The 13,580-nt window shown below is 39.8% G+C and overlaps 1 protein-coding gene across 1 annotated transcript; it reads right to left on the bottom strand.

Moving 5' to 3' along the window:
* Window positions 1–394: 394 nt before the first annotated feature.
* Window positions 395–1,477, bottom strand: LOC121425964 (nociceptin receptor-like). Its single transcript, XM_041622094.1, has one exon. The coding sequence runs from the start codon at window positions 1,475–1,477 to the stop codon at window positions 455–457; it is 1,023 nt and encodes a 340-aa protein (XP_041478028.1). The 3' UTR covers window positions 395–454.
* Window positions 1,478–13,580: the final 12,103 nt, after the last annotated feature.

The raw sequence follows: 13,580 nt of genomic DNA, 5'->3' as shown, positions 1-13,580 counted from the left end.
CTAACGTTCAGGCCTTTTGTGATGAGCTCTATACGGGAGTCTTGGGACGTCAGATATAAACGCCATGAACCTCCGATTTTTTGAATCCCTCTAATGCGGCTACTCTTTGTTGTACGAGCAATGCACTTGAAAAGTTCTTCACTTGATACATCTTTGTCATTACTAGAGGGGATGTCTTTGTGTTTCAAATGACCATAGATATGCAAGCAGAGCTTTTGTCAATCCACAAAGCCTCATTATTACATATAATTTGTATCACTTGAATATTTCTACCATATTGGTCAGATTTTTAGGGGTTGAATAGAGTACAAACACACCAAGCTCTGACAACATCGTACCAGGGAATTATTCATCCGAGGTTGTGCTGGCAATTACTATTTTTTTAGCACTTGAGCGTCTATATTATATATAAAACTTCTGAGTATTCTTAGAAAGAACAAAAATAGATGAAACATTACTTGGGAACTTGGCCTGATATCAGTTTTATACCCCCTGACTTAACCACAGAACGATTTACCTGTGAGGGGAGTTTGCTATCCGACGGTGAAATACACAGAAAATGTGATAATTCTGTTCGAAATTTCTTGTTTCTGACGGAATAGATCAGTGGATTTGAACAAGAATTGACGAATCCGAGGCAGACGAGTACCCGGTAAATATCCGAGTACAAGTACGTCGGGTAAAGTTTGAGATTGAAGAGAAAGAAACATATTTGATCCGGAGACCAACAGATGATGAATACGATAACGACGATAAGGACAGTGCGCGTCATCCTGCGCATTGTCTTTGATATTTGCCGTGCGGGATGGAACGCAGTGCGTCCATCAGGTTGAAAATTACGCGCCTCAGAGCGAAGTATTTGGATTATCTTAACATAGCTGCCAATCATGATAGCGATTGGCATTAGGTATTTGAACATAAATAACAGAACACCTATAGTCATGTGCACTACATGAGCTAGCAATTCGGTCTTGCAAACGTGATTTTCAATATCGTGTGCAGAAATGGCCAAAGTGTTCACATTTAATACGGTGGCCCCAATCCATGAGAAACTAACAAGCCGACGTGATCGCTTTGCTGTAAAAATCATCTTGAATTTCAGCGGATACTTGACAGCAACTAACCGCTCCACGGATATAACCGTGAGTATAAACACCGAAGCAACCGTAGATATCCACATGAAAACATTCGAATACTCGATCCGGCAGTATAGCATTCCTTTCCAGTTATCCGGTACCAGATCACTCCGGGGTCGGGGTATCATCAACAAAGAGGTCAAGAAGTCGGCAAATGCCAGGTTTCCGATTAGAACATCGGTTGCGAATCTAGTTTTCCCACGGTTGATTACGACGATGATGACGAGAATGTTTCCGATGATGCCGATGACGGAAAGCACGAGTTGGACGATGACCCACCATTCCCATGTAAGAGGGATCCATTCCCAATCGAAATTAGCAGAAACATTCGTCTTGTTCATTGTTGCTCCTGTAAAATAAAGCAGAATAGCGTCAATAATTCGACTTACCTTACAACGTGTTTTTTTTTATCTAGGTAGGCCAGTTAAAATGAAGACGCACTAAGCCCCCTGCGTCGGGTTTGAGACCGCTTCCGAAGCCCGCTTTGAATCCGTCTTCACGCCTGTAATTTGGGTGGTGATATCTATATACGCTGAAGGTGGCCTGGAGGCGCCAAAACATCATTAACCCCCTGATGCTAGGAGTCCACTGGGCGGCGCCAGTTCGCGCCCAGTTCGCGCCAATGCTACGCAGCTGGAACTGCCTCCCAGCTGGCGTGTGACGTCGCCAAATTCGATTTTTTTTTTTTTTTTTTTTTTTTTTTTTTTTGGCGACGTCACGCACCACCACGCGCCAGTTGGGAGGAGGGAGTTTAAGCCACTGCATGCCACTAGGCACCTTTATGGCGACACTAGGCGCTACAGCCGCGAATGTTTTTTCCATAGCTGCTTTGCATTGACGCGACCTGGCGCAAACTGGCGCCCCCAGTGGACTCCTAGCATGATACACATCAGCCGCCTTCACGTGACAAGAATCCTCTGACTTTTTATGTCAACATTTTCGATTGCTTGTTAGCAATAACTATTGTTCGCCATTTCTAGTTCAGTGGACGGTCAAGCCGGCCTGACGGTCACATACTTGGAAATGAGACTTATACCAATTCAGGACTGAAGCCGGCGTGAAGGCGCCTTCAAACCGCGCCGAAAGGGTGGACTCAGTTAAAGGCAGCGTCATTCCGGCAGTCGAAAAAAGAGAGGTGATATGTAAGTCGAGCCCTCCTCCGACGCCGGCTTCAGTCTACTTTCAGCGAATGTGGCGGGGTAAGTTGTGACACTGTTCGCTTTTTGCATGTTAGAATTGATATAATCTTGTAGAAATAAGTACCTTGCCTTAAAATTTAATTATCCTGAAATATTTTTCACCTATATATAACTTTCTACCCCTACACTGAAAGTCAATGTCACCTTTGAAGAAAGAGATATCATATGGCTCAACTTACCCCATCTGCATGTCGGGTAAGTTGAGCTACCTTCTGGGGTAGGTTGAGCCACAAAACTATATACAAAATGAAGCACCAGCATGTCAATTATTTTTATTTAAAGTCTTTTGACTTGCTAAGTCTCTACACATTATAAGTACTAACATCCTCTAGAACTAGTCATGTAAATTTGCTCCTTTCTGCCTACATAATGGCTTTTTAAGGTTTGTTTGTTTTTTTATATACATGTACACTACCATAAGAATTAGCATGGCTCAACTTGCCCCATGATGGCTGGCTCAACTTACCCCAGTCCGAACTTTCACACCCTTTATTACTTTTTCCCTCTAAAAAGGTACCTTTTGTTTCAAAGTTGAAAACAATGTGGTGGGGTTGGGGGTTATGTAATGGGTCATCAATAAATGACACCACCACAATGTCTGACTCATTAATTAGTGGCCTGGGGCTGGTGGCACAACTTGCCCTTATGCTCAACTTACCCCGCCTTCCCCTACACTATCACCACCCTAAATGTTGTAAAGACCAAACGGCAATCACAGATGAAATTGATAGACCAATTGAGTCAAAAGCCCATGTGGTATAAGACTATCTGAGAAGCGGACCAACAGTTTGTAGACAATGTGAATCTAAACCGCATAATTCACGCTTATAATACGCTCTTCATTGGTTAGAGCACTGGCGCACGGATTGGGAGGGGGCCAAGCCCCCCCCCCCCCAAAAAAAAAAAAAAAAAAAATCACGAACAATAAAAAAAAGGGAAATGAAAAGAAAAAAGGGAGAAATATGATATCATTTTTCGAATATTATGTCAAAATCTATCACAAAATTTGACATGTTTGATAAAAATTCGGAATTTTTGCTCGTTCGCAACTTTTTATTATTTATTTTACCCGATACGCCATATCTGGCCCCCCTCACAATGATATGCCTCATTTCGCAACCACATTACAGCACATCTCCTGCCATACTATACACAAATTCGCCGGTGCATAAGAAGGGCTATGAAATTCAATTAAATGATATTGACACTTCAAATGCAAAGAATCAAATATTGACGTTCACCCAAAATAAATTCCATACTATGATTATATTAGGGGTGAAAATGATATTTGCCAAGCTCTTTTCAATCACTGTCATTTCCATGTGCATGTCGTTTGTCAACGATCAATACCCTCGAAACAGGATAATACTGATTGTCATTCGAATCAGAAAAATTAGAGAGTCAAAAGGGGCCTAAGCTTTCGATCCGAGCAGAATCTTCTTCGGAGGCAAAATGACAAACATATAAGGTGGAATAACCCTAATATAGACCACAGACATTCAACAGCAACACTGGAACAAGGAGATAAAAGGGGCATTAGTGAGAAGAGATGACCAATCAGGTTAATGAAGGGGATGAAAGAAAAGGAGTAGGCAGACACAAAGGGAAGTTAGTGTGAGTAAGGCCAAAGAAAGACCTCAAGCCAAGAGGGATTAATAAAATGAGGCATGCAACATCAAACAGGATCTGGAACAAAACAGTGATAGAGGGTATGAGGAAGATATGAATAACAAGAGAATTAGTGAGAGGTGGGTCAAACAGGTAACAAAGAAAGGCATAATAAACTGGTGCATAAGAGTGGGGGAAAAAGGGAAAGAGAAGGGAACAACTGATAATGTGCAAAAGACATAAGTATGTATGATAGAGCATTAAACAAACTAAGAGAAGAAAGTAAGTGTAAAAATAAATCTGTAAGTATAAAAGTATATAAATATATCCAAAATGAAAAAATAATTTATATACAAATGGTGTAACTGATATTGTAAAAAATTGTCATTTTTATCAAGCAATCTGCTTATGATGACAATCCTTATGGGAAAATTGTGAATATCATATAGTTAATCATTTTTGTCTGGAATTATCTTTTTAGTACTCTTTATTTATAATTCATGCAAAAAATTATAACATATTATGTTTATTATGTTATGAAAAATGTATTATACGAATGTTATGGATGCAGAAGAAAACAATATAGCAGTGATACTGTATAGAGTCACAACAATGAAACTGACCTCCAGACCGATCACATCTGTATTCTGAATGCCATATCGTCGATCACGAGATGAGTCGAATAGTTTCAAGTAATGATATAATAATAATGATAATAATAACGCCTTATAACGGTATATTACCCAGGGTCATTGGCGGCGGAAGCCCAAAAATTTAGGGGGACCACTCAAATTCTTTGACAAGCAAAAAAAAAGGGGGTTATCAATTTTAGGGGGGTCGACCTGAACAAAATTGACAAGCCCAAAAAAGTTATCAACAAAAAATTTAGGGGGGACCTCAAATTAAGGGGGGACAGGCCCCCCCCCCCCCCCGCTTTCGCCGCCTATGCACAGGGTAGCCACTTCAGTTCCGAAAACTGTTCTCCCAGCGGGCCCTGCATTTTCATTACCCCGATTAAGCTAGGCTACCTATTCAGGTGCCATTGGTGGCGGAAGCCAAAAATTTTAGGAGGGGACAACCACAATTTTTTTGACAAGCAAAAAAAAAAAAAGGTTCTCAACCAAAACATTTTCGGGAGGACGTAGGCAAATAAACTGACAAGCAAAAAAAAAAACAAAAAAAAATTTAGGGGGGACCGTCCCCCCTCCCAAAATTTAGGGGGAACACGTCCCCCCCCCCCCCCCCGCTTCCGCCGCCTATGTCAGGTGCACACAGCTTTTTGAGGATTCATTTTCTGCCGGTACCCATTTAGCTCACCTGGGTCGAGTGCAGCACACTATGAATAAATTCCTTGCTGAAGGAAACTACGCCATGGCTGGGATTTTAACCCACGTCCCTCTGTTTCAAAGTCCGGAGACTAATCCACAAGGCCACGACGCTCCACAACTGGGAGAGGGCAGTTTTGTTCATTTACCTCAAAAATATAAAATATGAATATTAAATGATGATTTGAATACACTTCTTACCTGTCTGTGGTAACCTCGTTCGAAATGCTTTACCTTCCAAAGTCGATCTATCTTCTTCCGTTCATTCCCTCTTCCGGTAATTTGGGCATCCTCGTAACTAGTACATCTGATGACGCGTTTATTATTTATGCATTTTTACTGCCAAAGTCGTGGCGTCCACAAAAAATAGAGAAATTGGCCAAATATTCGCGCTCTGTAATTATAGGCGAGTTTTTTGCATTGATGATGAGTTGCTATTTTACTGTCACTTTTTTTACATTGTCGGAGAACTCGTGCATGTACAAATTACATAAATAATGGAAGATATCCGCGTTTCACCAGATCCATAGGCCAATTTTGAATGAATTCTTAAAACAGTTTGGAAAGGGGAGATGTTGATCATGTGATTCCATCTCATCGATCACATGGCAATGGACAGGGACGGCGCCACGATATTTTGATAGGGAAAGGGAAGGAACACAAGATGACGTCATTTTTTCAAATTGTATTTGCACAGATGTGTTAGAGTTACAAGGCCCTATCGCCTACATATATTTTTCTCCCCTTCCATCTTTCTTTATGTTCGCCCTTTTTTCTTCCTTCTTCCCACTTTCTTAGGTACTTGAAAATCAAAAGGGGTGGTCACCCCTACCACCCCCCCCCTCTCGTGACGCCCCAATGATAATGGATACACGAACGAGACCCTTTTCTGAAATGATTTCGATGGCTACATCGCGATGCATCGTGGTGAAGTGCTTTTGATTGTTTGCATTTGGGTTCCCATTTGGGGTTGATGTTGGAAGACAATGATTAATCTAATTTCTGTCTTGTCTTGATGACAATTATTGTGTTGTATGGAAATAGTGATCTACGTCTTATGAAGATGTGAATACATTAACATTCGAAGTCCCTTTTTGAGCGGGCATGGTGGGTGATGATGTGAGCTTTTAACCTTTTTTATCTATCTTTCTTTCTTTCCTTCATCCATTATTTTAGTCTTTTCAATTATTTATGTATTTATTTATTCACTTATTTATTTTTTACATATCTATTTATGTAATTGTTTATTTATTTACTTATTCATTTCTTTATTCTTTCTTTCTTTTTTCTTCCTTCATTCCTTCCTTCCTTCCTTCCTTTCTTCGTCCGTCTTCTTTTTATTTTTTTAATTATTTATTTCTCTCTTTATCATGCATCGCCCCCTTTCTCCCCACTCTCTCTCTCTCTCTCTCTCTCTCAATTTTTTTAAATAATCATCAAAATGTGTGTGTATGGGTGTGTGGGTGTGTGTGTCATGGCCCTGGGAAGCGGGATGCTGAAGAACTCCAATATTTTCCCCAGGGAGTGCTGCATGTATTATTTTCCATAGGCAGCACCTTCTAAAATTCTGAATTATGCAACGCTACGTCCATGCAGTTCTCGTTACGTCAAAGAAAAATGGCCATGACGCAATGTGAACTGCTGCAGCGTGCTGAGAGCGTAGCAAGAACTGTTATTGACGTGGCATATAGTCTGCATGATCTCCGGAGACAAATTTTCCGCTACGTAGACTTTGAACATGTCCAAAGTCCACGTAGCGGGAGCGCTGTCTGATCAGTGAGTAGTACTGACGCACTAAGGACCTTCTTATCGCGTACTTAAAGCTCCATCGACGTAACATAGACGTAGCGGACACGGAAAGAACACAAACGCACCATGAACGTTTCAAGGACGTAGCGCAGACGTAGCATACACGGGACGATTTCATATTTTTCGAAAATAAGGAAGTTATTGTTACGTCCCTGCCATTTTTTTTCTCGGAATTTCAAGGACGTAGCGGGAACTTCCTCCGGTGTAAAGAAGCTGCATGGTGCCACGTCGGTTTGCTTCTGAACTTCAAGAACGTAGCGGAAACTTCCTCCGGTGTAATACGACCTTCAATTTGGAAGGGAAACGTCAAATTTGCTTCAGTACCCCCACTCAAAAAATCGTTCCCAGGACTCTGGTGTGTGTGTTCAGGTGGACACACACACTAAGAAATAGGGGATCAAATTTGAATTCTCCGGGTTGGTACAATAGCTACACCAAAGGGGTGCTAATGAGTGTAATTATGCTCATTTGATTGATTTGAAGGTGCATTTAGATTACCCTATAGGGTTCGAAATTGAACAATGTGATAAAGGTTCAAATTTTAACCCTTTTCAACGTCAAGTACTATGTACCTTAACAGGTTCATATTTGCACCTATTAGGGTGCAAGCGAGCATTTCTTTGCATTTAATGATAAAAAGATGCATTTTTTACTTTTTGCCACTTAGGGTGCAAGATTACACCCCTAAAGGCTGGTACAAGTGTTTAACTAAGGGTTAAAAAAAATCTTAGTGTGTACATTAAATTTTTTTGTAAACGACCAAGTGTACAGCGGAGAACGTATCAATATGTTGATCATCATCATCATTATTGTTACGAAATCTTATTTTTATGTATTTTCATGAAAAAGGGTATTATACGGTAGTTTGGAGCACAGAATTCACATTATAGGATACTTCACTCGCGTGTTTATACTAACCACAAAGGGGTGGAAATCAATGAGATTGCAGATCAAATATTAGTAATAGCCAAGCTTTGTAAGCGCGAATAAATCTGTCAATTCAAATCAATAATCAAACATGTGGTCATCACAGCTGGTTTATTCCCAATTTGTGCAATCGCCAATTCGTCTACTATCATTTGGTCTACCATCAGTTCGTCCGCTCACTACATGGTCTATTTTCATTCCGTCTAATAACAGGTTGGTCCAATAGCAATTTAGTCCATGATATACCACGTGGTCTAAATGAACTAAGCGTTAGATTGTGCAAAATGAATGAAAATGAAATGGATATTAGACCAACTGGTTATGAGACGAAATGGTCATTATCGAAATGGAGATCAGACGTAGGCCTATAATGATGATTGGACCAAATGGTTAATGGACAAAATGGTTGTTAGACGAAATGTTGATGGACGGAATGGCATTAGACTAAATGAAAGTAGACCATATGGTGAGTGGGCAGGTTGGCAGTAGACGAATTGGCAATTTACCTCACAGATGCTGGGGGGGGGGGCAAGGCGACCTGATGAAGGTGGCGAGATCTTTTTTCTCAATATAATTATAATACGTATAAAATTCGGCCTAGAGTTTCCTTTTTTTACACTCTTCGTCCTTCCCTTTTCTTAGCGGAATTGATTTTTTATGCCATGCTCAATAACTTGTTTGTACAGGGTAGGGGGTGACCACCCCCTATAGATTTTTAAGTAGTGAAAAAGGGAAAATGACAAGAAAAGAAAAGAAGAGTATAAGAAGAAAATATCTGGATTGTGTAACAGTAAATCATACCCTTGTTTTGTCTCCTTTAGAACTTCTGCCGCTCCTCTAATACCCGACCAAACACATTGATTTTTTTTTTCTTTCCTCAAAATGAATTAACACAAAATAAATATGTAAATACCCCTTTGATAACGATGTGGCAATTATTTCACGGTGAACAGCGCCATCTGTTGCGAAGACCCGTACCGTTCTCCCGACCAGTCTGTTTTGCTATCCCTGTTCCCTTATTCTCCCTCGCGCTCTCTCTCTCTCTCTCCCACGTTCTCATTGCAGCTCCCCCTTCGCGTTTTCACACACACACACACACACATTCCCCTCTCTCTTTTCCCTCTTCCCCACTCCAGTTTTTTTTTAATTTCTTCTTTGAAAAACAAAAAATTAACTGCGCATTTTTTTAAATTCAAATTCACTACTGGAAACATCGAGCGAATATAGCAATATTGGGCCTACTATTTGTTTTACTAGAAACTGCAACACCCCCCCCCCCCTTGTGGAAATCAACTAAACTTTTTTTTTTACCAAGGAGGCCTCAAACGGCAAAAGGCTCCTTAAAAAAAATCACCAGAAAAAATACAATTTATCAGTATACATGATCATTCAGGGCCCCGTCTTACAGAGTTACAATTGATCCAATCAATCGCAATTCTATAAAAATCTCGTATTGTCATAATATTTTCTACAAGCAAACAAAAGAAGCATACTGATTTTTTTTTAAGAAAACCATGGACGTATGAATACATCATAGAAAATATTTTTGAACAGACATGCATTTCGATGGTGACATTCCTGGCTTTCCATAGTTGTGATTGATGGTGATATCACATTTAATAATAGGCATATCCATCCACTTAGATACTTCAACATTTTATTTACTTAAGTCGACAAGAGAATGTTTATTCAACAATGATCACCTTAAAAAAATAACAAATGAGGCCAATGTCAATTTACTTTCATAATTGACGTCAAGCAAACACAGACGAAAGTGAAACCGGAACAGAATTTTTTTTTTCATTTTCAAGTTTACATTAGAAGGAGATGATAATGTATAAATTGTGTTTGGGTTCTTCTTCCGCATTCCAATATCATTCTGTCTTCTTCATTAATTATCAACAACTTTTTTTTTACAAAGTCCCATCTCTCCTGGCATCTCTTTTTTCTATTACTTGGCCTGTGTTGTGACAGGAGGCATTAACCCAACGCTGCGTGGCAAAACTTTTTTTTATAAACCCGTTAGGCCAGACGTCGTCATTTTAAAGGCCATTGATATTGACGGTGATCGTGAAAACGGCAATGATGATGATGGTGATGGCTGCTGCTGCTGCTGCTGATGATGATGATGTGATGATGATGATGATGATGATGATGGACGATGGACAATGGATGATGATGACGATGATGGTGGTGGTGGTTGTGATGACTGTAATAATAGTATGTTGATGATAACAATTATAAGTCATTGCCTCCCGAGTTGCTGTGACTTTTATGTTTTCATGTGTCTGTCATTGTTCTTTTTTGCGTTATATGAAGTGTTAACTCTATCGGGTATATTTAGGCCTATTTTAAAAACATTTGGTAGCAGGGGAGTTCAGAAACTTTATTCCACGTCTATCTTTTCATAATGACAACTTCCTTTTTTATAGGAATATCATCGACTCCATCCATCCGGAATAAAGTGAGCGGGTGTGTGTGTGGGGGGGGGGGGGTAAAACTTTCATGCGAGTGCCAATCTTCGTTCAAACCTAATTTATCAATTCTTGCCTCAGCTCCTTACTAATATAATTCATAACGTCAAATTACGATACCACCCTGATACCCCAATTTACCCTATCATTTGTAAAAACTCCCGCAATGTGTGGTCCTCCTCGTTACCATATCAAGCTCCGCTAGTGGTAGAGGGGTGCAGAAGTGCACCCCTGTCCGGATCTGTCCTGTCTCAAAGTGAATGACAGATAAAGACTTGATGTGTGACGTAAATGAGACAGCCTCGCCGAGATAAAAGATAATGCCAAACATTTATGATTCTGATAAAATTAATATATGGATGCAACGTTTTTAAGGATCCATTTGACATGCACAATGTGTTTCCTTTTTGGTTAGGTTAACGATCGAATTCTGGTGTCGAGGAAATATATTTCAGCTGGTTTCGGTTCTTAATATCTTTATGATAGTGTTATATTGTCAAATCTCACTGTACATCTTTGTTCTCTCAACAATGGCGTATCTAGGATACAAAGTGACAGCAAGTGGGGGCAAGGGCTGAAATCGCGCCCTTCTAACATCATCTGAAATAAGGAGCACTCTAAAAACAAATCAGTCAAAAATGACGAGTTAATATGGTCAACTGGGAGCAACTATTATTCTAGTCACATTTGACTATTTTCTAGTCATATTTTACTAGAAAAGAGTTATTTCTGACTAGAAAATACGTCAGAAATGTGATTATCAGTGATACTCATATCAGTTGCACCCAGCTGACTACTGGTCTAGTCAATTTGACTGATTAGTTTTAAGAGTGAGGAGCACTGAAGTCGCGCTCCTTCCAACAAAGGGATTACAGTTCGAATCTCACTCGTTCCAACTTTTGAGGCCGATAGCTTCTTAATTGCAAATATTTGTTATAATGTATGAAAATGATTTGTATCAATATTTATCAGTGTAATTTATGTTGGAAATAAATCTAAATCTGAAATTGAAGCTAAGAAAATGAAAGGGAAACACATTCATTTTCCCCTCCCCTTCCGTTTCTTCCTCTTTTTCCCTCCTCTGTGTCGCCCCTGAATGGGGTGTCCCTTTTTCGATAGACGTCAGTCTCTCCAAATGGTTGGAAAAAGTGAAACAGGCTTGTGTTTCACATGTCGACTGGAATGAACACAATCGGCAACTCTATATGGTTCCTTTTGTTGTAGACGATGTGGCTTTTGTCGACAACAACAAAACAGTAACAACAACAACAACAACCACCAGTTACTGGTTGTTGTTGTTGTTGCTTTGTTGTGATTTTTGTTGCTAAACCAAACCAATATCCATATAATTATCTAGAATATAAAACACTCGATCTCACATTACCGATGAAAAACAAAGTCATTATATCATGTGCTCGCGCTTGTATACATGTTATTATTAAAATGTAGATAGAAATAGCAAATCGAAATGAAAGCACCCCCTCTACGATTTAGGTCAAAATAATGTCGTACGTGAAAGTTATGCAATGATATTTTTCTTTTTCAGTCGGTTCATTAAGCTATTCGTTGACTTCATTAATTTAAGAAAAAATGGCAGTGATTTTTCTTATCTGAAATGTTCGCTATATCAAAAAATAAATTTTTACTGATAATGAACTGTGCGCTAATTTTTCTGTATCTATATTTTAGTTAAATCCATGCTCCTTTTTTGTTCTTACCCTCCCCCCATTATCTGCGTCCTGCTATGTCTCATCCGTGTATCCCTTGTGGGTCCATAATTGCCCTCTATGGTCAACGTCTAAACGTTCGTTTTCCCGGGTCAAAATAATATTACATGTTTTTACAATTGTTGTAACCCTCCAGACTCGATACCTGTTGGTCGCTATTGTGTTGTGAGATATCGGTTTCGTATGTCACAATGAAGGGGTTTATTTTCAATTGGTTTGAAAAAAGGTCGATCGTTGAATTTTGAACTTATTTCTTTAAGTTTCAGAAACTATGTAAGTTACTTATCAATCAGGGCACATATAAATGGTGCTCTGATCATGTTGATGTTACCTGTGTGTGGGAACATTGGTCATGGTGATGGAGGTGGTGGTGGTGATGGTGATGATGATGATGGGGATGCAACCAATGATGGTGATGATGATGAAGATGATGATATGATGATGAAGATGATGATGGTGGTGGTGGTGGTCTTGAGGTGGAGAAGTTGGATGATGACGATGATGATGATGGGGATAATGATGATGATGATGAAGATGATGGTGATGATGGTGGTGATGATGATGAAGATGAAGATTATGATGATGATGATGACGATGATGATGACGATGATGGTGATGATTGTGGTGATGATGATGATGATTGTTCATGATGATGAGGAGGAGGATGACGATGAGGAGGATAATGACGATAATGATGATAGTGGTGGTGGTGAGTGTTTGCAACCATTGTTTGTCAATTTTCCTTTAAAAGTTTGACATCTTTGTGTGATAAATCTTGGATACGCCCATGATGATGGTGGTCATTTTGGACCAACATCACCCGCTGCTCCCAGTCTCCAACCAGTGGAGGAGTACGTCAGTCTCTCACGGCAGCTAATAATGATGATGATTATGATGATGATGATGATGAGTATGATGAGGATGATGGTGATGATGATGATGACGATGAGTATGATGAGGATGACGATGATGATGATGGTGATGATGAAGGTGATGATGATGATGAGGAGGAGGAGAAAGATGATGATGATGACGATGATGATAAAGATGATGATGATGAAGATGATGATGATGATGAAGATGATGATAGTAGTGGTGTTGGTGACTGTTTTAAACCATTGTTTGTCAATTTTCCTTTAAAAGTTTTACATCTTTGTGTGATAAATCCTGGATACGCCCCTGATGATGGTGGTCGTTTTGGACCAACATCGCCCGCTGCTCCCAGTCTCCAACCAGTGGAGGAGTACGTCAGTCTCTCACGGCAGCCCTAATTCTAATCAAAACTCTGACAAATGAGGTCTGATTGGATCACACCGTCTGCACTGTTTATCGTTGAGGGTGTCGTGCCGAGATTCGGACCCTGACAGCCAGTCAT

This window comes from Lytechinus variegatus, chromosome 13 (genome assembly GCF_018143015.1).
Source record: "Lytechinus variegatus isolate NC3 chromosome 13, Lvar_3.0, whole genome shotgun sequence".
NCBI lineage: Eukaryota > Metazoa > Echinodermata > Echinoidea > Temnopleuroida > Toxopneustidae > Lytechinus > Lytechinus variegatus.
Note: the sequence above shows the minus strand (reverse complement) of the source record. Positions and strands in the feature narration are given on the sequence as shown.